Source organism: Lutjanus erythropterus, chromosome 15, assembly GCF_056507025.1.
Source record: "Lutjanus erythropterus isolate fLutEry1 chromosome 15, fLutEry1.hap2, whole genome shotgun sequence".
Lineage (NCBI taxonomy): Eukaryota > Metazoa > Chordata > Actinopteri > Lutjaniformes > Lutjanidae > Lutjanus > Lutjanus erythropterus.
This window is the reverse complement of record NC_139331.1, coordinates 12703459-12728933: the sequence shown is the minus strand read 5'-3', so window position 1 is coordinate 12728933 and position 25475 is coordinate 12703459. Positions and strand designations below refer to the sequence as shown.

The window sequence follows — 25475 nt, the reverse complement described above, 5'->3', positions numbered from 1 at the left end:
AATGTTAATATTTTCTGGCGCTCCTCTCTGATACTAAACTGAATATCTTTGAGTTTTGGGGAAAAAAACAAGACATCAAGGACATCATATTGGGCTTTTGAAAACAGTGATCGACATATTTCACCCTTTTCTCACATTTTATTGACTGCAGAACTAATCAATTAATCAAGAAAGTGATCAACAGATTCATCAACAATAGCCGTTATTTGCAGCCCTAAAATTGAGCAAATTATTAGTACAAATCACTTATTTGTGTGTGTGTGTGTGTGTGTGTGAGTTACTGTTGTGGCTGTGTGTGTACCTGAGAGGGGGATTGTTCCTTGATATGTGCTTAGAAACACTGGTCACGTCTCTGAACCAGCAAGGATGTGAAAGCAATTAAGGGGTCATTAATTGTGTGTGTGTGTGTGTGTGTGTGGGTGGGTGTCTGTCACAGAGACAGACAATATGTGTGTGTGTGTGCATTAATTGTTTAATTTCAGGCTTATTTGACCCCGTTCAGATACTTAAATCAGATTTGTCTGAAATAAAGATGATTACTGCATGTCTGATTTAAATGAATACATTTTTGAAATCATTCTGAAACAAACACAGTGCTGCTGCATGTTTGTCTCTCTCATCCTGTGGTGTATCGCTGCTGCTCCACTCATTCAGCCGACATGTGTGTTTCCTCAGAGGCAGGCCGTTCTGTCAGTTGAGTCGAGCCACAGTGTGTTTGTGTGAGTGTGACTTTCATTCTGCTTCATGCTTATGTTGCTGCCACACCCCCTTCTCTGCTGCCACTGTGCTGAATGTGAACTGTTTCCATACATCAGTTTAAAAGACAGAAATGTAACTGATTTTCATTTATTTTGTTGTAGATGCTCTTTTATCTTTTTTTTTCATTTTGCGACACAAATATTTAATAATTAATAATTTTGCCAGAGTGCTTGTCATGTGTTTGAAATGAGGGTTATCACAGTTTTAGAGTAAATGTCATTCAATGAAAAAGAATGTCTTTATTATGTTTTATATTTTTTGCTCATGAAACCCAAAACTTGATTTTTCATGTCGTGTTTTCAGGGTTTGAAAAATGCTTGAATTTCAAATTAAGTGCTAAAACTGCTTGAAATTGCAGATGGTTTACTCTCATGATAAATCACTACCTGACTGAATAGTTAAAGGAATATTTTTTTAAAAAGTGGGATACTGGCTCAGACAGGTTGATCAGGATGCCAAGTCTGCTCACAGACAGTCAACACATTTTTAAATATGAAACTTTGTTACCCTTCTGCAGAATTTTGAGTATATTTTGAGTACAGGCCTGTGTAGTGGAGCTGCAACTAATTATTTTCAGAGCAGATTAATCTGATGATTCTTTTCTTGATTAAGCGATTAATAGTCGTTTGTTTTAAAATGTCAGAAAATGGTGAAAAATGTGGATCAGTGTTTCCCAAAACCTAAGATGACGTCCTCAAATGTCTTGCTTTACTCACAACCCAAATATAAATAAATAAATAAATATTTAGTTTATTGTCAGAGAGAATTAAAAAACAAAACATTTACATTTAAGAAGCTGAAATCAGAAAATTTTGACTTTTTTTTCATAAGAAATGACTCAAATTGATTATCAGAATAGTTGGTGGTTGATTTAATAATTGTTTAATAATCGATAAATTGATGAATAGTTTTAGTTCTATATAAATATGTATTTTACTACAGTTGTAAGGTGCTGGAAAAGCTGTGGAAAAGCTGACTATAGAAAAGTTGTAGGAATCCTGTTATTTATTCATTTTAATGTTTTGCTCATTTGCCCGACTCAGTTAATTTCTGTTCACACCCTCAGAGGATTGTTTTTAAAAGGGCACTGAGCACCCTTTTCAAAAAAAAAAAATAAAAAAAATAAAAAAAATACTTTGCAAACCTACAGGCATTCTTCTAAGTCTGCTTATTTTAGAGTATCTAAATGGAGTCCAGACTAAGAATGAACCATATTTTCTATAGGCCACATTTGCTGGTAAATACTTATTTAGTACCTCTTTTTTTTTTAAACAGAGTAGGTTTTCTTCATGTCATTAACTAATTTTTGGTGTAATAATGTGATACCATATCAATCCTTACAGGCATGTCTTTTTTTTTTCTTTGACACTTTTGTCAGAGTTACTGCTCACTGAGCAACAAAAAATGTAGAACTAGTCCAAGTTTAATGTCTTGACACAAGGCCTGTCACAATAATTACACAGAGTAATTGTACAACATATGGACATGAGCTGAATCATTTTTGCTGATCTCAACATTGCCTGTTCTGTTTACATATGTGTTTGTCTGCACATTTTCCTTACCATTATAAGACTTTTTTCACAGCGCCCAAGTCGAATGAACAGAAAAAAACTTTGCTGGGACATGTTGTGCTGTCATTTCTGGTTGTGCTGAATTCTGGCCAGAAACCTCCAGATGGACTTGGTTTGAAAGCCACAGTCCACAGCTCTGGTGTGGGAACAATGATTGTATGGTTTTAATTTGTTTATGTTTTATTTAGTTAGGATATTTTATTTTTACTGTTTTACCCTGCTCACCTCTGACTGGTATTTTGTCATTTACTAGTCTGACTACAAGCTGAGCTCAGTGTGTGTGTGTGTTTGTGTCCAGGTGAAGCTGTACCGGCACATCAGTGCAGACCACCTGCTGCAGGTCTGCACCAGAGTTTGTCCACTGCTGGAGAGCGAAGTCCCTGCCAGCGTGCCTGGACTCACCAGCCTGCTGGGAGCCGGCAGGCAGAATCTCCTCCGCACCAGCAAGAGTGAGTGGATACACAGTACAAGATGTAACACATGAGACACTCTAATGTACACATATGCAAACACACCCACTCAGACAATCACCGTGTTACATCTCTCTGCATGTCTGTAGACTTATACATCATGTAAATACATTTGTTCTTGTACTTATGCAAATATAAATGCATGCATGCAAAACAGCATAGACAATTCATAATACAAACTATATAGTGTGTCCTTATCAGTGTTAATTTTGACAGCAAATTTTGATTTTGTTTTAGCCTGACTAACAGTTAGTTTTAGTCATATTTTAGTAATCTGAATTGTTTTAGTTTTTGTCTAGCATCAGTTGACAAAATCTACAGTACATGTAGTTGGGTAAAACAGGTTTATTTAAATTGTCATGCGTTATTTCTATTTCTCTGCCAGACTTATTATATACTCATGGAGAAAACCTCTGTTAACCTGTTAAAAACATTAACATGAAGTATACTACATTTTTGCTCCTTTCTTCCATCATGACTAACATTAAATATACAACATTTCTACAAATGTGCGTTCTTTTTATATATTTATTTAAGTCTGAGGACAGTGAAACGTTAGGCTTTTGATCTTTAGTGTGTCAATTGATCTTTTAATTTAGGATAAAAGATTAGCCACTCTGGGTCATCCACTTTTCTTAGTAGTAACAGCACAGTACAGTTAGTCTCTTTTTGGGTGGGGGGGCTTATATATCTTTATTTCAGGTAAGACAGCTGAAGTGAACACAAGAAAGGGGGGCAGAGAGGGGGAATGACATGCAGCAAAGGGCCAGAAGTGGAAGTTGAACCCACACTAGCTGCAGAATGCTAACTAAGCTACCAGGCCTCCAGCGCTGGTTAATTTTTGGCCTGTATCGTAGTTCGAGTTTATTAAAAACGCAGCGGGTCTAGTTAGCTGATAAAATAATGTTAGCTTGAACAATAAAACATTTAAGTGTATTTATCTTTGCATGAAGTTTGGGATGTCTAGTCTGCAAATGTTGCTTCAGGTTTGTTGTGTTTTCACCAATCATTGTTGCTCAAGATGGTTTAAAAAGGGTCTCGTTTTCTTTGACATCAAATGTGAAGTTAATCCATGACTGTTCTTCTCTTTCTTCAAAAACATTTCTGTAGTTTCTGAGACATGCAGAAAGAGCATGATTGTTGACTTCCTGGTTACATCAGTACTATCCACTAACCCCCCTGCCAAACAATCTTTTCCCAAGTTGTCTGTCAGTAGACTAGAGTTAGTCAGTTATCATAAATTACTTTTTGTTTGGTTATCACCTCATTTTTGTAAGTCAAAAAATGTTGTTGAATAGAAATAGTACTGATCCAATCTGATGTTGATATCGGGGCCCGATATCAACATAAAGCGTTCATCAGATAGTGATCCACATTCTCATCTAAATTCCACACTACCTTGTCATCTAGTTTTAAAAAAATACGCTGTCACTGAATATTACAAGCCAGAATCCTATAGTAACCAACAATGGTTGAAGGAAGCTGTTACATAAGTTAGATTACAACACAGGCTTTCCAATTTGTGAAAACTGATTTGATGTGCATCAACATCAACTGGCAACTAAACTGAGTTTAATTTTCAGCCTCATGTAATCTTACTACTACAACTACTATCACCATTACCATTAATGATAATGATAATCGAAAATAGTGCTGGTATTGGTGTAGTATTGGTACTGGTATATATCCAAACTCAGATATTGATATTGGACACACTGGTCTTTTGACCGTATCTTTTCTGTTAATCTTTCTCCAGGTTGCAAGCATGTTGTGTGGAAGGGCTCGGCGCTGGCTGCGTTACACTGTGGGCGACCGCCGGAGCCACCTATTATTTATGGGAGCCCTCCTAATATCGGTAAAGGAACAAAAAAATAACATTCAACCATTTTACTCTGTTTGTGCCTTTGATATTCTATGTATGAGTCAGATCTTACATACTGCACTGTATCTCTGCTTGCCAAGGTCTTCACTGCCAGTAGCATTTGACAGAAGTGTTATTATTGATTTATTTCAAAATCCATGTATTTTATGCACAGCAGATAATCATAGTTGTGGCCCATTTTCATGTTCTTCAAAGTCTTTTATTATTAAACGAGTGGGTTTTCATCGATTTGCTGCTGATTTCTTCACATCTGATGATATCCTCCTCATCGGTGTGTCTTTTCTTGCCGTCCAGTTGAGACAAGCTACAGCCGCCGACTGAACGGCTCCTACCGTCTCCGGCAGCTGGTGCCCACGGCCGTGTACCAGCACATGAAGATGCACAAGAGGATCCTGGGACACCTTTCTTCAGTGTACTGTGTCACCTTCGACAGGACAGGACGACGCATCTTTACGGTAAAGGCTGCAGTGTTTGAGTGCATGTGTGTGGATTGTGGCTACAAATATTGATCATTGCTGATTAATCAGTTGGTTATTGTCTTGATTAATCGGTTTATAAAATAGGTTTGTAAATTTTGTGCATTTACCAAAACTAAAAAGGCAAACAGTTGATTCATATTTAATAATTATTAGTGTGTTGATCAGAGTTGTGATTAAAGCTTTGACGTTCTATGGATTGAATAATTAATTGATTAATTGTGGAAATAGTTGGCAGATTAATAGATTAGGAAGCCCTACTAGTAATTGATTACCAAAGTAGTTGATTGATTTATTTAATAGTTGACAACTAATCCATGAATCGTTGCAGCTCAAGTGTGGATTTGTGTTGCGTGTTGACCTTAGCTGTGATCCGTCTCACTGCTTGTGATGCCTCTGTGTCTAAATGTGTGTGTGCTGGCATTAAAGGAACCCTTTTAAAAGTTATTTCAGTGACGTTGTGCGCTAGCTGTATTTGTTTTGTTGTTGACAGTCACCTCTTGTGTGCTGTGAATGTGTTTGATTGTTACAAGCTGTCTTACCATGATGACCCGGCCCTCTGTATTCCCTGTTGTAACAGTTCTGGTAGGAGGTAATTACTGTTTACCTTACAGTGGTGGGGTGCTTTTGCTGAATGACTCACAGCTATAGCCAGATTCAGCCTGCAGGGGAGCAAATTCAAACATCTTTATGGTATATTTTCACGAAGGGGAAGCAGGGGATTCCCATGATCTCTCAAATTGAGGAAGTTGACCTTTGGCCTCTGGATGCCCCTTGAATACACACTCTGTGCTAGCTTTCTTTTCCGTGCAGTGTGGTTGGAGATCCAGCACGGGTAAAGTGTTAAATATTGAACGAACAATGAGATAATGTTGATTTAATGTTGTCGTCCCTCTGTTTGGATCCTTGAGTCAAACACTGCCTGCTGCTCTACACCATTTTCAGCTTTCACTTCTTAAATCTCTAAAAATGGCTGGCTGCTGAGAGGGAGGGAGGGGTTAGATTGACTCTGTCTCTTTTTTTTTCCTGTTATCTCTCTCTTTCCACCGTTCTTACACTCCCTGCATTGCTCTGTCTTTTTTTTCTCTTTTTCTCTCCCCCGTCCCTTATCCTGCGCTGCCCCTCCTTTGTTCCTTTCCCTTTCTCCCCCTCCTCTCTTCTTGCTATTTCTCATCATAACTGGAGAAAATGTTTCCTCTGAGGCGCTGGCTAAGTGCCAGAATTAAAATTCGTTCTTGGTCTCCCTCACTCTCTCCTTCTCCCTTTTTTTCTCTCCACGGTCTCTGTTTTTTTTTTCTCTCCGTCTCTCTTGCTGTCTCCTTTCATCACAAGATCATTTTTATTTATATATTTTCTTATTTTTGGATCTCTTCAGTCTTTTTGCTCAGACTTTGCTGCAGTGGAAGGCAGATTGAATAATTATTATATAATTATTATTATTGACTATTTTATTTAGCTCAGACATCCGCTGTGATCATTTGCTATCATTGAGCAAGTGCATGTAGATATTGGTTAAACAATTGATTGGCATGCAGCTGTATTGATTTGTGTAATTTAGCTTTAGAAATCCTACAAGCTCATTATCATTATCAAGGACAAATCAGACTGGCTGTTATGCAGTTTGTCCCTGTGACAATAGTTAACTAACTTCACATCTATAGCAACAGGGAAAGTTTGTGTCAGGGCTTCAGGGTTCTTACGGATGCTGGAAAACCTTGAAAACACTTGAATTTTAAAGGGATAGCTCACTCCAAGATGAAAATTCAGTCATTATCTACACACCCTCATGGCGATAGAAGGTCATGTTGATTTTTTTAGTCCACAAAACACTGCTGGAGTTTCACTGGGAAACTGTCAGCATGAGGGTAAGTAGATGAAGTGTGAATTTTCATTTTTGGGTGAAATATCCCTTTAAAGACAGTGTAAAGGGAAATCAGATTTTGTTTTTCTTCTAAACACATTATACATCAAAATAGTTACTGAAAACATGTGGAAAGACTGAGAACTACGCAGTACTGAATTGTGTTCACGATTTCCGAATAGGCCTGAAAGTTGGTTTGGTGACACAACAAAGCCACGGTCCCCCTAACACTAAATAAGCCCTGTGTCGGTCTCACTAATGACACCGCCGCCCCCTCCCTTCACCCTCCCTGACAGTCAGTTCTGAGGGTACCTTTAGCGACTCTCTCAGTCCAAATCAGTCGGCAGGTACTGCTCACTTCAGCTCCAACAACTCAAGGCTGAAGAAAAAACATATAGCCCTGTTGCAGGTTGACAGAAAGAAGTTAATAGGTCGCTGTCCTCTGGCTTTGGTCGCCAGTAAAATCCAATACAGCTGCCAGATAGAGCATCCGTGTTTCAGGTCGTAGTGATAATTGACACTGAGACAGCGGAGCTGACACACTCTCAGAGCAGATTTCATGATTTTGAGACCAAATTTTATACACTTGGTGTTTTTTTAATCATTCAGATTTGGCTGGGTGGCTAATAACACGTTTCTGTGGTGTGACAAACTCAGGACGCATATTATTATTGCTTTACACAGACTGTAATGTCATGTTTTCAAGGTTTGAAAAGTGCTTGGATTTTGGAGAAAGTGCTTGAGACAGTTGAAACTGTAATGGCATTACTTTCAAAATAAATTGCTTTTTAGATAAAGAAATAAAGTCAGTCAGAGAAAGCATAATTGCTTTTGGCTTTTGCATAAAATTAAGATGATCCACTCCAGCTTCGTTTGCCACTCTACAAGTGTGGTCAGACTTGGTGTGACAGGACAGTCTTTGTTGAAATTAAAGTTATTCGTCTAGTTATTGTTCTATATTGGCTCAGCCAGGTTCTAATTTCTTCTTCTTTCTCCTTCTGTAGAATTCTATAACAAAACTAGAGCTGCAACAATTAATCAGTTATTACATTAATCACCAACTATTTTGATTATCAGTTATACGGTTTGAGTAATTTTTAAAGAAAAAAATAAAACAAGACATTTGGGGGAATCATCTCAGACTCTGGGAAACACTGATCAATATTTTTTCATTTTTCTGACAGTTTATACATGAAACAACTAATTGAATCAAACAAAACATAATTTTGGTTGTTTATATCACAATAACATCTGATTTAATGTGATGAAGAAATGACATAGGGCCTAATCATTTTGAGCATAAATATAAAGTATGCAGAAATATGTAATTTAGCACAGCTGTAAGGTGCTGGAAAAGCTTGAAATTTCGCCTTTAAAAGGCTTGAAACGTGCTAAATTTGACTTTGGAAAAGATGTAGGGACCCTGTAGCTTTTACAGGCCTGGCTCTCATTCGGGCACATCAGTTTTTCGTCCGTGTTGCCACAGCCGCAATTTGTCCTTGAGCTTTGTGTAAATCACTAAGGGGACGCTCGCTGTTTTGATCAGTCGGCACAAAATAACAGCTCCAGTCAGACTCTGTTCCACTGGCGATGGAGCGAGTGAGTGATTATGATTTATTCAAAGGAGGGGGTTGGTGTTTTTTCATCTCACATTTCCTCTAAAATCTATGCTGATACTGATAGCGTCACCAGTCTTATTATATGGTTTGCAGATATAAAAGGATGCATGTCTCGAACTGTTCTAAAACTAAATAACTGGAATCAGATCTGTTTTCTGATACTCAAACTTGATAATCAGGTTAGAAAAATAGTGCAATCACATTTTGTAAATGCACCTGTATTTCTAAGATTACATTGTTTTTATCCTTAAACCTCCTCATTCACTGATTCCTTCTCTGTATGCCACTTCTTTATTTCCAGCTTGAAAAAATCACACAAACTATTTCTTTTTTAATGAAGATATCGTGTCACACTGTGTTTTTGCATCTTGACAGTGGTTACCTGTTGGTTTTAAAAAATTAGTTTGAGGTCGTAATCAAGGCACAGATGGGTCTGACACTGTGTTGAATCACAGACCCTTTAACCCCTTACAAGCTGGATCACAACCAGAAATTTTCAACCAAGTCCCTGCAGGCTGTTTCCATGTCTTCATTGAGCGTCTTGATTGTGCATTTTCAATCCAGAATAAAGACTAAAGACTAAAGACTAAAGACTGTGTAAGAGGAAACTGCCTCCAGGCTACAAAACGTCTTTAAGCCTTGGCTTTATGGAGTATTTATTGTTATGGCCTTTTACCTAATCATTGCATTGTTTTCATTTAATTTAGGCCTAATACTTAAGATAATAATTATGTGTTATATGTGCTACTAAAAGGGCTTCCTCTTTAATATTGCCTTCTTCTCAGAAACCCACCACAGACTTTGTCAAAATGAGACATGCAGCGTCTTAGTGGAGCCTCAGCCAGTGCACAGTAGTGTTTCTGTACAGTTTGAGATCACTGTGTCTTCTTCTTTGGTGCAATTGTACTTCAGGCAGAGCGAGGAGTACTCATAGAGCAGACCAATCTATCTCACAGTGGTGTGAAAAATCTTAGTTGTGAACTGTCTAGGTAGCGAATGAGTTTGTTTTGTCCTGTTTCTTGTGGTTAAATGGCGTGCTGAAGACATTCAACATGTTTACCTGCTCACGGTAACCCTATAATTGTGCATCACAAAATGAATGTAATAGTTTACATGGTTGCAGTAACCTGATATTCCCAATAAGCCAATTTTTCATTATTTATCAGTCAGTATCTAGTACTAATATTCTTCAGACGTAACAAAACCTGCTTGAAACCCAGCAAAAATCACATCATCGTTTTTATATTTTTTCAGGGAAAATGAAATGCAAAAGTTGCCAATTAAATAATTGCAAAATTATTTTTTGTAATTGTTCAGCTCTAGTAGAAATGCAACTTTACATTTGAACTTTGAGTCCTTATGGGTTTGTGTAGTGTATACATTGTATATTTCCCTCACCATGAAAAAAATGTTTGTTAGGGTAATTCTCCTGTCAATGCCCTGGACAAAGGCACTGGCTTAGAACTGGAGTTGGTCCTCAGGCGCTGCACAGTGGACGCCCACTGCTCCTAACACTTAGGATGGATTATTTAAAAACAACACACTGAATACATATGAAGTGGATGTTTGGAGAGGGGAACTACAACAGTGAGACAGTAGGGGTGTAACAATTGATATATCAGTGTTCAGTGATTGAATATTGGTGATGAAAGGGGAAAATATCGATCGATATCGTCATCTTTAAGATACACCTTACTGTGTAAATTCCCATGTCTGTGTCACAAATGTTTGACAGAGATCAATCATGAAAATTGTCGTATCATAACAATGATATCATCTGTATATCGAAGGCAGATCTCTGAATTCAACCATATAGGAATTGCAGACTTTGTGATATGGACAAATAACACATTGTTGTCCAAAGAATAGATATTTTACATCCTGATGAAACTTGAGATTTACAGCCCTATGGGACAGAATGTGTAGGTTGATATTGATTTGTGCTTTTGTTTATTTTATTCTGCTTATTTACACCTGCGGTGTTATGAATGTTTACATTTGTTGAATTGTTTGACTTGTGTATGGTGAAAATTGGGACAAAAAGCTGGAATATTCAAGCATTTTACAAGTCTATAATTGAAGTGTACCAACTGGGGTAGAACTTGATAAGTATTCACTTCTGCCTACTCCTTTTCAGACATGAATTATTCATATTTGTTGAACATTTGCTGTTAAATCAACTTGTTGCTTTTGTTTGTTTTATTGTCCTACTTGTATATTTTATTTGTGTTGTTATTATTTTTTAACATGTTAGACATAAAATTAAAATCTAAATGCAGAGGACGAACTTCCCCACAGGGTTCAAAGAAGCTATTTAGCTATTTAAATGAGCTATTTATAATTAAACACAGTTCAACTAATATATACTTATATCACCGTAACAATCAACTTATTAATTGACGCAATACTTTATCTAATTTTGTCCATAATTTGACTTATATTCTATTCTATTGACAGATATTCTACAATAACCTTGTGAAGGTGTTTACATGTTGGTTGCAGTCTTCATTTGTTGCTTTTACTGGTAATAATTAAATTAGTAGTGTGTATGTAAAAAGCACTTGCAGCACTCGTGCAGATGACAATCTTGTGCCTCCAAATGTTCATTTCACTTTTGGACACACTGCAGATTTGTCACCTGTATTTTGTCCATACTCCCCTTTTCTGTTTGTGCTCCAATTTTGCCAATCTGCTGACAGTCTGGCTGCAGCGTGCCCACATATATTTTAAAATCTTTTTGAACTTGACATGTTTAATTTGTCTTTCTAGAAGTGTGCCTCAGAGGCAGGCTTTGGACACGCCATTTCTCAAACTATAGGCTATAAAATTCTAGTCTTCACTCACGGCATACTGGTGGTGCTTTCTTTCGTTTACAGGGCTCAGACGACTGCCTTGTTAAGATCTGGGGAACAGATGACGGGCGCCTGCTGGCGACGCTGCGCGGCCATGCCGCTGAGATCTCCGACATGGCCGTCAGCTACGAGAACACCATGATCGCCGCCGGGTCCTGTGACAAGACTATCAGAGTGTGGTGCTTACAGACCTGCGCCCCTTTGGCTGTCCTGGAGGGACATGCAGCCTCTATCACCTCACTGCAGGTACGTGGAGGGTCAGCGTGTGCGTTTGTCTGTGTGGATCAGAGTCATTATAGTTTTTGCTTTTTTCATCAGTTTTTATTTTTATTCTATTTTTAATTTTGTTTTGTGGCTTTGCTCATCTTGGTTTAGATTTCTATTATTTAAAATGATTAGTTTTAGGTAAGTTTTTATATGTTTTAGGTTTTTTTTTTTTTTAATACGGGGTTATTCATCGGGTAAGATTTAAGAAGTTCAGAAAAGTTGTTACAATACACACAACACAACACAAAACTTTGTGATCGTCTAAATAAATGTTATGCACCAAGTTAAGTGCCAAGACAAGTTTGACCAAATTAAAAAAAACTTAAACTATAGACAGTTCCTGTGTATGTTTATTTTATTTTACTTAGTTTTATACACAGTATCATTTCAATTAGTGTTAGTGGGTTTTTTTTCACATCTAGTTTTAGTTCTTACTTTAGTTTTAGTTAACTGTAATAATCTTAGTGTGTATTTGGTTTGCCCAAGAGGGATTTGGAAGCCACTCACAATATTTTTAATTCTTGCTGCCAGGCTGTCTGTCTGTAGACTGTGTGTGTCTGTAACAGTACATAGTAGAAACTTTTCCAAAGTCGAACTTGTTAGATTAAAGTTGTAGCCTAGCTGATGTTTTTGCCTGTATTTTGCATGTTGGTATTCTGTGTAATTGTAGAATAGAGAACCCACTAAAGCAATATAAATATATAGATCATGACAAACAGAAACTATTGTGCAATTCATGGTGGGTTTTACCTGTTAAGTAGATGAGGTAAAGAAGAAACATCTGACATGACTGGTTGATATACAATATATAATAAAATTCCAGTATTGGTCCCATGAACAGTTGTTTTTATGATCAGAAATATATAACCTCTGTTATTCTAAGTTTTTCTTTTTGTCAGGAAATCCCAGGGAAATCCCAAAACCAACAGCGCATTGGTTTCCATTTTGTAGACCCAGTCTGTGGCATTCAGCCTGAAGCTCAGTTCTTACTGAAGACGTGAGTCACAAAAAGTGATTTCCTGAAACAGCTGAGAATAGCAGAACAGATTATTACTCAAACAAGAGTAAATAGTGCTGTTGTTTATCACTCAATTAATACACAGTAATTATTACACGTTATAAGTATTTATAAGTGTTATAAGTATTTATAACAGCAGGTAGGGGAAAGTAATGAAGGAACATAGGTCAATAGAGAGGCTCATTCACAGGACTTGAATTGTTGTTGTTGTTGTATCAGGACAAAAATAGAAGTATGTTACTCAAAAGAATAAGATACAACTGAATATCAGGCTTTGACCATACAGGCGATACTTTGTGCTAGGATCAGATAAGTTGTTGGTTTTGGTCTTTTCATGGGATTTGTCGACCATAAGAAAAATACAGAACATTACCTGCCATATCCTCTAAATATTAGATCATACACTGTGCTTGGGACGGCCTCTGGTCTCTCCATACCAACCAAACTCTGCGAAATCAGTAATTTTACTTCGCAGGGCACGTGAGTTGCTGGTCTACCACTGCCTCTATCTGCTAGTTTGTTTGTTATTGTGGGACACCAGTTAATCTGAATTATCATTTTAAAATAAAGAAATCATAAAATTACACAAACAAAGTAACAGACTGCTGCAGTGGGATACTGGCAGTTCCTGTTGTCTGCAAGGTAAAATGACTGATTTCACTAATGGAGTTAGGATGGTTTAAAGAGAACTATATTTGGCTTATATAACAGCGGTTTCCCAGCAGAAAAGGCTGCATGACAGCAGAGTAAAGCAGTGAAAATTGATTTTTATTATGTGGACCTTTCATAAGTGGCTGAAATACCTTTTGTTGCTGACCCTAACCACAGCAGGACATTGCTTAACCTCCATGCTTGTGCCCCTCTCTGCTTCTCCAAACTGGGGTAATACACTGACAGCCAATAAGTACCATCACATAATCCAACTATCCTTTATACTTTTTATCTTTTGTTATGATTTTGTTTACACATTAATATGTGTTTACATGTATTTTTATGCTTGTACACTGATCTCTCACCTCTCCTTACATTGTTACATATGCTTTTGAAGCTCGTGTAGGTTACATTTTTTTTGCTGTGGTGTTACCAACATCTTTTGGTTGCCTGTTATACTCAGCTGTAACCTCTAATTGGTTGTGTTTGCAGTTTTCTCCTCTGTGTAGTGGCTCCAAGCGCTACCTGTCCTCCACCGGAGCTGACGGCACCATCTGTTTCTGGCAGTGGGATGCACGCACGCTCAAGTTTGGGTGAGAAACACAAGACACAGCACACACACAGTACACACAATCTCACCTGTGTAAGTGTTGTTACACCTTTTGCATCTACGTATTGTTAAGTATTTTGCTAACATGTCAAGTCATTATTTTCTATCAGTTACATAAAGAAATACTTGGTTTACAGTGTTTTTGTTTTGCTGTGTTTTATGTTGATGTTCTTGCCTTATGCAGGACATTTTTTAAGACGGTATTGATCTAAACTACACACAGATTTGGATGATTTGTCACTTTTTTTAATGGCTGCTGTCAGTTTTGTTACGGGTTGATTTCCATTTCCTTCAGTGCTTTATAGATTGATTTTCACTGTTTTATATGTGCTGAATGTGAATTGCTTTAAAAATAGGTCTGTACAAATGATTCAGTGTGTAAAGGAAACCCAATCCAGCTAACATGCCAGCATGTGAAAATCCGTTCTATTAAAAACGTACAAACTGGTAGTTCTTCAATACATTTCACTGGACATGTCTGGTTCTATTTCTGTGTGTGTGTCCAGTCAGCGGCCCAGTAAATTCACGGAGCGTTCCAGACCTGGCGTCCAGATGATCTGCTCCTCCTTCAGCGCAGGTGAGGCTCAGCCCGCTTTTGATTTTCACGCATGCTTCCAGACCACCGGAGGGGAAACGGCAGCAGAGCTGAAAATATGTGCACAATTAGCCCAGATTAACTGAAGAGCGAGCACAGCAGACAGACACAGTCAAGTGGGCTTGCTGCTTTTCAGTAAATGTGGAATAAGTGCGCTTCACAGTTATTGAGACTATATTTCTGATTCGAGATGTTATTGACCTTAAACATTTGATGAAAGACTTTGAAGTTTCTTTTTCGCAAAGTTTGCACTAACAAGCACAATGTAATTATTGTTTGACCACAGTTTGTTCGTTTAAGTATATATTAGGTTTTTACATTACTTATGTTTAAAAAATGTATTAATTTATGTTTGAAATGTATTTGTTACTCAGATGCTTTATGTGTGTGTGTGTCCAGGTGGTATGTTCCTGGCCACAGGAAGCACGGATCACATCATCAGGGTGTACTACTTTGGGTCAGGCCAGCCAGAGAAGATCTCTGAGCTCGAGTCTCATACAGTGAGTCATCATGGTGCTTTTTTATTTACAAAAAGTTTAAAGTAACTAGTGTTGATACCAAAAATTTGACTTTAATACCAATACTAAGTTTAGTATCACAAAACCAAAACAATACTTGATACTTAATTGAAACTGGTTTGATAGATCAAAAGCACAAAGGACATTAACCTGGATTTACAGCGTGCTGTAGTTGCAAAACCTTGAAACCCAAAGTGTACAAAATACATCTGCAGTGAAAATGTAACTATATCAGGGCAAATGGCTAATCTGTGGTTATATTTATTGGATCATATGTTATGTATATAATGTATAATAAAACATATTATGTATTATTAATCTGCCCTGTACAATCTCCATGTATTATTCTATGAATAGTTCCAGACCTACAAACCATGATTTTACCAGCAGGCCAATTTCACTTAAACATTACTCCAGCAAGACAGTCACATCTTATTAGGGGCTTTATGATCACAACAGGTACTGTCATGTTCCCTAGATTTACAGCGTGCCTTTTTTACTCGTTGTTGTTCCCAAATATCGTGGGGCTTAAAAAAATATGTTTGGTACTATGGCATTATTTACGAATTCTAATACCAGGCAGTTTTTCATAAAAAGTAATGAATAAATATCAAATTTTGTTATACCATGCAACACCAAAAGTACTTCTTAATGAATAGGTTTAATTCAAGACTTAGTGGATGTGGATATGGTGCATGAAAGTTCATTCTTGACCTTAGAAACAGTAATTTGGCCAAAAAAAAACCCTGTAAAATAAAATAAAATGACTCAAGGTCTACTTTTTTTCACAGCTTTCAGTTGTATCTCATGTACTTCTTCAGCAGATGGATTTTGCTCAGTTGTTTCTCAGTGTGTCATGGAGAGATTTGTCATCATTCTCAGTGACAACTGAGCAAACTTTATCAACCGAGGAAGATGGTGAGATGCACTTGAAAACTGCAGTTGAAAAAGCTAGTAAATTGAACTTGAGTTAAGAACTGCTGATTTAAGCAAGGCTGAGATTTGGTTAGACAACAACTGCTGTACTGTAATATTATGACTGAACTCCAGCAGCCTCACACTCAAGCTAACGTTACCTCTGCATCAGTAGTAACAATTCTCATTCTCTGGAGGCTCATACATCCTTATTGTTCTCCCTTTGGGATCCGTTCCTTTCCAGTGAGGAAGGGGAACCAGCGATTGTGATGGATATATGTGTTTATTTGTTTTACAACCTGCTCCACAGAAGCATTTTCCCATCTCTCCCATTGCATGAAACTATGAATTTTCCCCCAGAAGGGGGCGTGGCCTTACTGACTTGGGCTGGATGACGTATTGGCCGTCTGATGTATAATAGTACAATAATACACAGTAAAATTGTTGATTTGGAAGACTAGCAGAGGAAATGGTTGTTACTTATTGTGTTGTTTCGACTTTTCTCCTTTGTTTTTCTCACTCAGGACAAAGTTGACAGCATCCAATTTTCACATTGCAGTGACAGGTAGGTTTGCACATTTGTTGTGTGTGTGTGCGTGTGTGTGTTTGCTACATAATAGGTGTAGTTAATTTGTGTATGTGCACCACTGTTTGTTTTTATGGAACCTCTGGGTGTTGTAATATCACTTGATGATGTCAGCAGAAAGAGCAACTTTACTTGCTATTTGATACATGCTCTGAAACACGTCATCTCACACACACATAGACACACACATACGCGCACACATGTTATACACTCTCCGGGTGTTAAAATGCGTGTGTGCCTATGTGGAGTTTGCAGAAAAACAAGCTCAGCTGTAATTCCCCCGGGTCGCTGTAATCTCAGCAGCAGTGAGCGAGGTAGACTGTCTATGCAACAAGAAAGGGTGGAGGAGGTGGAGAAGAGGGGTGCATACAATTAGTATCCTGATGTGTGAAGATGAAAGCATTCGTTGTACCGCAGAAATCTGAAGTAGAACCAAGTTTTATATTTACAGTTTAGACTGTGTTCACAAATCAGTGTGTGTGCTTGTGTTTGTGTGTTTAGGTTTGTAAGCGGCAGCAGGGACGGTACAGCACGAATTTGGCAGCTGCAGCCTCAGGGCTGGAGGAGCATTCTGCTGGACATGCAGACCAAATTACCCGGGTATGTGTGTGTGTTTCTATGGCTGTCAAAGTCTGGCTGTTTTCCACCAGCGCTGCTGCGCTCAGAGCTCTGAGCCGTGGGTTGGGATGATCCAGCGGGTTATAATGTCACTCTAAATTTTACAAAAATCAATCATGTTGTATACAAAAGAGCCAGACCTGTACTGTGTGGACATTGTTGTGCACAGTTCATTCGGAATAGTTAAAAGAGACTTGATACTCTTTGTACTAGCAGCAATTTTTTTTTCTTGCAGTTATTTACACCTAGATTTACAGGGTTTCTGCAGGTCTTTAGAAAGTCTAAAAACCAATAATCCTAAAGGAGAAATATGTAATATATGGACTATACTTAATCATAAATAGATCATGGCATGTCATCAAAAATTAAAGAAACATGCTGAGCTGAAATACCGCCTTCTGACATCAAGCCAGCGTGTTCTCTGAAATTTCAGTTCAAGGTGGCAAGAACTGTTTTTGTTAGTTAAAATTGATGCAAAATGCTGAATGAGCTGGTGTCTGTTTGTAAGTCATAAGAAATTATTAATCTTTTTGAATAGAATAGATATTTATAACAGTTAAATTTAGCAATATGTTAATGGAGTCTGGCAGGCAGTGAGACAGGCAGTTACTAAACTCCGACTCCAAAGTGTGCAATTTCAGAGCAGTGGGCTTTTGTTTTCAGGATAACAGGCTTAGCTTTACATCGGCAGACAATTGACAGTTCTAAACCGCTGATCAACTTAGAGTGTAGGACTTGCCGTCACTTGTCATTGTCCAAGTGCAATAAAATGTTGTGCTTGTGCAGGTTCAGTGTCCCGCAACCTTCTTGAGGTTCGGGACGAGGGGACGGGGGAAACAACTCGCTTAAACTATAGATCATATATTAAATAGTTATTCAACCTATTTAATATATGAAGATACATATATATATATATAATACATGAAGAAATACTGTTCTATATTCACACTGGGAGCATCACCGAAGTCCAGCCCCAGTGCAACCCACTGTGCACTAACAGCATTAATTCCTGCAATTCTGGCTGCTTCTGGACAGCATTTGTATCTGCATCAACAGTTTAAGTGGAGTGGACTTTCCACACTGTGGACTTTACACACACCAGCTAATCATTAGTCATATAAAAGCAATGAAGACACAAGCAAGTGTTTTTTTTCAAAGAATGTTACCTGATTCTGACATTGTTAAAACCTTTGTACTTTTTGGCCACTGTGGATGTGAAATACGTCTTAAACGGGGCTTAAAAGGGTCTTAAAAGGTCTTAAATTTAACTTGTTGAAACCAGCAGAAACCCTGATTTATCTATTTAGGATATAGTGACCTACTACATAATCTGCAGCACATAAATCATTAAGTAAAAGAAGAAAAAACAACATCTTCACACCTGTGGCATGAAGCGTGACACAGTGATTGATTACCCGACTGCTCCCAGACAGAATATAGATTTGCTGCAGCCATCACAGACGGTGAATGAATGGAGATGACACTGACAGGCTATTTAAGTCTTTATTGCCTGAATGAACACAACAAACATGAGACAGCAATGAGAATAAATAAAGATTTGAAAATTTAATTGGCAGTGATAACTGAAGCTTCAATATTATATTAAAGAATAAAAAACACGACAAAACAAATCTTCACAATAAAACTATATGTATAACTGTGTTACTACCATGAAAAAAGTACATAACGTCTGAGTCAGGGAATTGCACATGCAAGTATTGAAATGTTTCAGATGTGCTGGTTTTCACAGTTTTCATATTTTAACAGTAACAACAGATGTTGTAGATTATTTTATCTCAAACTGTAAAGAGTTAAAGTTGCGCTGTCAGACAGGCAAGCTCCTCATTAATTGTCTATAAAGGGACTGAGGATAATAGATGAAATTCATTAACGGGGAAAGCCAGGTGCTACATTTTTCACTCTTTGATCAATAGTTCAGAAAGAAGGTGTGTTTACTTTTATTACCTTTTTCTTACTATGTCTTTTATTTGCTCTTTTATGTAATTTTTGTGCATTAAGTAAACAAAACTGATCTTAATTGGCCCAAATGTGACGTCAGCGTATCAACATCTTTCCCTTCAGGAAGTACAATCCTCCTCCGCTGGAAGACAAGGTGACCAAGCTAAAGGTTACTATGGTAGCATGGGATCGCCATGACAGCACAGTGATCACAGCGGCCAACAACCTGACGCTGAAGGTGTGGAACTCCTACACCGGCAACCTCGTCCACGTTCTCATGGTATGTAGAGTTTAAACACATGCAAACGTTATGCTCACAAACACATATATACACATTTACAAATAGGACTGGGCAATGTAGCAGAAAAATTCATCATGATGAAATGTTTCATTTTGACCTATTTTTGATAAAGACCAGGAGAAATGACATTTTGCAATTATAATTATATGAGATTCATTCATTCAAATTATCATGATATAAAAATATATTTATATGTAGGTTATTATTATTAGTGTTATTATTTGACAAAAATCTAGTTCAATGAATAATATTTTAATTTCTAAATTTAAAATACCTTATAGATAACAATCTAATCTAACAAGCTCTAAATCTTACATCTTAATCTGAAGTCTAAATCTTCCAAAGTACGCCCATTTTGTTAACAAACACTGATTTCTCTCTGTCATCTTTTATTTCTTGGAGTGTCTTAATCCAGATGTACATGTTGTCTAATGACAGGGTCATGAGGATGAGGTGTTTGTTCTGGAGCCACATCCCTTTGATCCAAGAATCCTTTTCTCAGCGGGGCATGATGGGAACTGCATTGTGTGGGACCTGGCCAGAGGAGTCAAGATCCGCTCCTACTTCAACATGGTGAGACTCTTGACCACCCCGTGCCACGCTGTCTCTTTGTCTCATTGCTTCTCACTCACTGTCTTCACCCTAGATTACTCTGAAACTGAAAGTCATCAGATCGTGTTATTTGCCCCCCCCCCCCCCCCCCCCCCACACACACACACATATGAAACAGATGTTTTCTTAGGCCATGAATCAGCAAAAAAACACACAGATTAGCATAGTTAAGGTTTTTTGTTTTTTAAAAAAAATTCCTTTAGTCTTTGCTTCTTTCCCACTACACATGCTTTCCGTTTCCTTTCTTAGTCTCACTCTTTGTCTCACATTCTTTCCCTCTCACCCGTCACTGTTCCTCCCCTCCCTTATTACTGTCAGTTTTGTCTTAACTTTATTTCACCTCTGTGTTGGAATTTTCTCTGTCATTTAATACGGTGTGTGTGGCTGTGGCATAGCGTGAAATCATAACACACTGATGTGCATGTGCCACTGTACATATTCACCCAGCGTGTTAATCATTGTAGCCACTGTTGTATTTCCTGCTTGTGTCTCCATGGTAACCAAGGACAGCATTAATCACAGTCGAAGAGCAAGTGAGTCACTCAGCGAGCAGATCAGTCGGCCAAATCTTAGTGTTGATCATAGGCTGTGAATAATGTTGTTTAATAACACAAACCGTGTGATCCTGAAATGGATACAAGGACAAAAGTGATAATTACAGGTCGATGGTAAATGCTAAAATTTAGTAGTTGAAGTGGCACAAGTAGAGAGGAGTCATGAAGTCAGAGAACTGACTCAGTAATGTCAGTGACAGAGTAATACCTAGCTAAAGGCTGCTAATGTTAGCTCAGCAGGTAAAGGGAACTCCTGTCCCTCTAACTTCTTAACACTTAACTACGTTTTGTTAACTAACATTACTCACTATAAGCTATAGACCAAGTCAGACAATCAAACTTTTCATTTACAAGTGGAAGAATAATCTTTCAGAAGTTATATATTTGTGCTTTAATGGAGCCAAGCAGAGTTTCACTGCTACTTTTACATGTGACATAATCATCTGACTGCATCATGTATCCAACACACCCCTCTCAGTCCGGTGGTGTGTTTTGAAGCTCATAGGCACTTCTCATTTTTTCTTGCCAAATCCACTTCAAACGCTGTTTCATTAGTGCTGCTGCTACTGCAGCCTCTCTTCAACTTAACAATTGCTGTGTCTGAACTGGCACTAAATGGCCAAAAAGTGTGCTTTTGTTCAACATGTTTTTGTGTAAATAGACAGTAGAATGTATCTTTTGTTTGTTTTAAGGTATAACATGACCACGTAGTGACAACAAATTTATTTTAAATTATTTAAAAGAGAGTGCCTTGGAGTTTTTGTGATTATTGTTTACATTTGACATGCTCCTATCAAAAGAGCACCTCAGACAAATTCATTTTGAGTCCAGGAATTGGTCCTCCCATTTTTGATTTTTATCTTTTTTTGGTGTTGTTTTAACCTTGAAGCCTTACTGACGTTACGCAGAGCTGCCTTGGTTACTGTCTGCCTTTGTCTCTTTTGTTGTTATTTTTGTTGTTTTCACTCCTACAATGCATTGTGGGATATTTTTTGCTTGCACCAAAGCTCTTAATATACTAGAATCTCACATACTGCAGGGGATTTCCCTAAATCTTCTAGAAAGTTTGACTGCTGTAGACAGTTGTTCAACAACGTCTGAATATTTGTTTTGTCTATTAATAACACAATTTAACCACTTCTTGAACTTCCTGTCCTGTAGCTGGCCAAAAACACAAGCACCTTTTCTTCATATTCCTCACTAAAATATGATTTAAAGTTCAGTGCATCTTGTTCTTGTGGGTTAGGCTGTGTGCTAACCTACTTTAGTGCTCTGACAGATGAAGTTTCACTTTCTGCACGTGGTGGTCTGTTTTGTAATAGTAGATATCACTACTCTTGCTGTCTACCAAACTATATTTCTCCTGCAACTATTTCTGCCCGAGTTAAGAAATTTAGCATGTTAGGGTTTACCTGAAAACAACAGACATTTTCTCTGATTCATAAATATATTATTTTCATTTTTTATTTAAGTAAAATCTTGTTGATCAGTACTTTTAAGTGTCATTTGTGTAGTTTATGGAATCCTGCATCTAATCCTATATATTCAACATTTTGAATAGACTTTGTCAATGACATGCATTCTATGGTTGCCTGTAATTCCTCCTGGTAGTGCAATGCTATGATTTACAGTGTGCACCTATTTCTCTTTCTCCTCCCTCTCTCTTTCTCTGTGGATAGATCGAGGGGCAGGGGCACGGAGCGTTGTTTGACTGTAAATGTAGTCCAGATGGGCAGCATTTTGCAGCTACTGACTCCCATGGACACCTGCTTATCTTTGGCTTTGGCTCCAGCAGCAAGTATGACAAGGTAAAGCTCACCTTCAATAATCAAACACATACCTGACAGTTTACAACTCACTAAACTGATGTTATCAGTAAGAACAAAAGCCCAATTTAAAATGTACCTCGTTACTTTCCAGATAGCAGACCAGATGTTCTTCCATACTGACTACCGGCCACTGATCCGCGATGCCAACAATTACGTGCTGGATGAGCAGACTCAGCAGGCGCCACACTTAATGCCCCCTCCCTTCTTGGTTGATGTGGATGGGAACCCCCACCCCCCTCGATACCAGCGGCTGGTGCCTGGCAGGGAGGGCTTCAGGGACGAGCAGCTGATTCCTCAGATGGGTGTCACTTCCTCAGGTACAGAGGCTGAAATCAGACCCTCGGGAGTATCTCTTCTCTTTGTTGTCTTAGGGTTGTAGCTCCGCTCAACTCTTATTTGCTTGTACACTTCAGATCAGGGGGTGGTTCACTCCACCAAACACCTTAAGTTTTTTCCCCTAAGTATGACACTTAAGGCCTAATTTCTCCTTAGTTCAGGGACTTCCTGTACTAAGGGGTTTTGCACGGAATCCCCTAAAAAGAAAACTTTACTTATCAACTGCTTTGAAAGAATTTCATGGAGACGGTTTGTTTGCACTGGTGCTTGTTGTTAAAAAAATTACAACAAGTTGTCCGTACTGACTAAAAAGAGATAATTAATTACGGGAAGGAATCCACAACAACTGTTCAGATTAATTTCAATATTTAACTTAAAGTTAACTTGAAGATTACTTAAAGCTTACTTGAATTAACCATTGAATTGACTGACAGTGAAAGAAACCTCTGTACAGAAGTTGATCATAATAAAAATGACAAGTTATTTATTTCTTTATTGTTGTTTTCATCACACATTAAAATATTTAAGCTATAGGTATAAACTAGACTGTGACAGACGGTAACTTTAGTTAACGTTATAGCCTAGCTAGCTAGCCATGAAGCTTAGTGACATAATTAACCTTCTCATTTAGATTGTAAACTAATTTGTTATAAAAGAAATTATTTTTTGATCAGTTTATTCCACACATTATTTATTCATCCACATAAACCTGGCCATGTTGCAGCTTAGAGTCAGAGGTACCTTAAGTTGTTTTCCCTGACTTTGGTTGCTAACATTTTTTGTGCAACAGTTCCACTTTAAGGAATTCCTTAAGAATAAGACCAAAATAAGGAAAACCTTCAATACTTAATTGAACATTTTGCAGAAACGTTAAAGATTCAAGGGTGTCTGGTGTATTTTAAAGAAACCTTAACTCAAATTTTAAAAAATTGTTAACTTAACCACCTCCAGATCTATCTCTGTCTAATCGTCACTCATCTATCATCTGATCAAGGGCACTTTTTCTGAAGCTGATCATGTTGCTCTCATAGTCTGACAGGAATGATATCTGTCCCCAAATGTGCTTAATTAGAAGCTTTTACTGAAACTACAGCACTGGCAATTAAAACCTGAATTAATAAGGCATTTTAAAATCTTGGCAGGAATGTAAGCAGAAACAATCAGTAGTTAATGAAATGCATCAGTGGTGCATAGTGGAGATAGGTGAAGGAGGAGTTTCTTATGAGACAATAAAACTACATGCTATCTGAGGTTTTGGCTTCACAGTATGTAGAATAGTCTTATCTTAACCTTGCCTTTAAAAAGCTTGAGAAAGCATGTTGGGCATTGAGGTAAGGATTGTTAGAAAAAGCCATTACCCTTTTTTGTTCTTTGAAGTTGATGGTAGAGCATTGTGACATGCAGACTACATGAACTTTTAGCCTTTACTTTTAGTGGTCTTCTTTATGACTCAAATTCTTGTCGGATTTAAGGTTTTTTTAATGTCACCAGAACTGTCTTGTTTGTCTTATCTATCTTATTCACTTTTTGAGCCTCTCTCTCTCTCTCTCTTACTTTATTCCTGTGTGTGTCAGGCCTGAACCAGGTGGTGAGTGAGCAGGCTCTGGACGGTCCCAGTCCTCTGGACACGATGATTCAGAGGCTGCAGCAGGAACAGGACCAAAGACTGGGGACGAATGACACCTCTGCTTCTGCTGCTGCTGTAAACACCAGAGCCAGCAGAGGTAAGACTGCATGAAGACAGGAAGGTCATACTATTGTGGTGTGGGCAGCTTCCTCATGTGGTTCATGTACTCTGCTAGTTAGTTTTAATTTGAACCAGTATTGGACGGTAACACATTAAACAGTAACTTATTACTGTAATATTATTACTTTACCCAGTAATAAGCAGTGTAATTATTATTAATTACAATTTCCAAAAGAGTAATAACATTATAGTTACTAATCCAAGTAACTCTGAGTGACTGAAATAGACTGTTTCCACCACAGTCAGACAGCTAACAACAAAAGCTTTCAAAAGTAGTGTAGTAACTTAACAAGTAACATAACTAATTACTTTTGATACCAGGTAATAAGTAAATTAATATTATTACTCTTTAATGGAGTAATGAGTAAAAATTAGGTTATTACACTTCCTGAGTAACTTACCCAACACTGGTTTTAATCCACACTGGGTTAGTAAGGAAATTAATCAGTGAAATTCAAATTCAGTTTCTTCTTGAGTTTCTAAACATTCTGGCACCTGCAGGTTGTAAACACCTATCTCTCACAAGCTGAGAATAAATTGCAAATGATTTTTTTTTTAATCCAGATATGATGGATTTGTATAATTAATCATGTGAAAAGTACACAACAAAAATGCATTTGTAATACAAGTAACATCAGATTTACACACACTCACAGAAGGTAAAAGTGTGCGCCTGCCTGCTCATAGTTCAGGTTCAAAAGCGTGTCTCCTGCAGCAGCGCTGTCAGTCACTGTCTGGTGTCACCTGTCATCCATTTCTACCACACTTCCTCTCTTCCTTCACAGAGAGGTTTGTGGTTTTGATAATCAGTTTGTAAAGTTTACAGCCTGCCATGCTGTTGCATTTCTCTGTGTACAGTGACACAAATA

At 37.8% G+C, this 25475-nt stretch overlaps 1 protein-coding gene across 1 annotated transcript in view; it reads left to right on the top strand.

Moving 5' to 3' along the window:
• phip (PHIP subunit of CUL4-Ring ligase complex) overlaps positions 1-25475 on the top strand; it is a 50955-nt gene that overhangs the window by 3088 nt on the left and 22392 nt on the right. The window contains exons 5-18 of the mRNA XM_084736830.1: positions 2629-2779; positions 4557-4655; positions 4977-5137; positions 11515-11736; positions 13919-14019; positions 14543-14613; positions 15031-15131; positions 16589-16629; positions 17152-17250; positions 19351-19507; positions 19967-20101; positions 22374-22502; positions 22615-22840; positions 24434-24583. Of these exons, the coding sequence (XP_084592956.1) occupies positions 2629-2779; positions 4557-4655; positions 4977-5137; positions 11515-11736; positions 13919-14019; positions 14543-14613; positions 15031-15131; positions 16589-16629; positions 17152-17250; positions 19351-19507; positions 19967-20101; positions 22374-22502; positions 22615-22840; positions 24434-24583 (1843 nt within the window). The remainder of the gene's footprint in view (positions 1-2628; positions 2780-4556; positions 4656-4976; positions 5138-11514; positions 11737-13918; positions 14020-14542; positions 14614-15030; positions 15132-16588; positions 16630-17151; positions 17251-19350; positions 19508-19966; positions 20102-22373; positions 22503-22614; positions 22841-24433; positions 24584-25475) is intronic.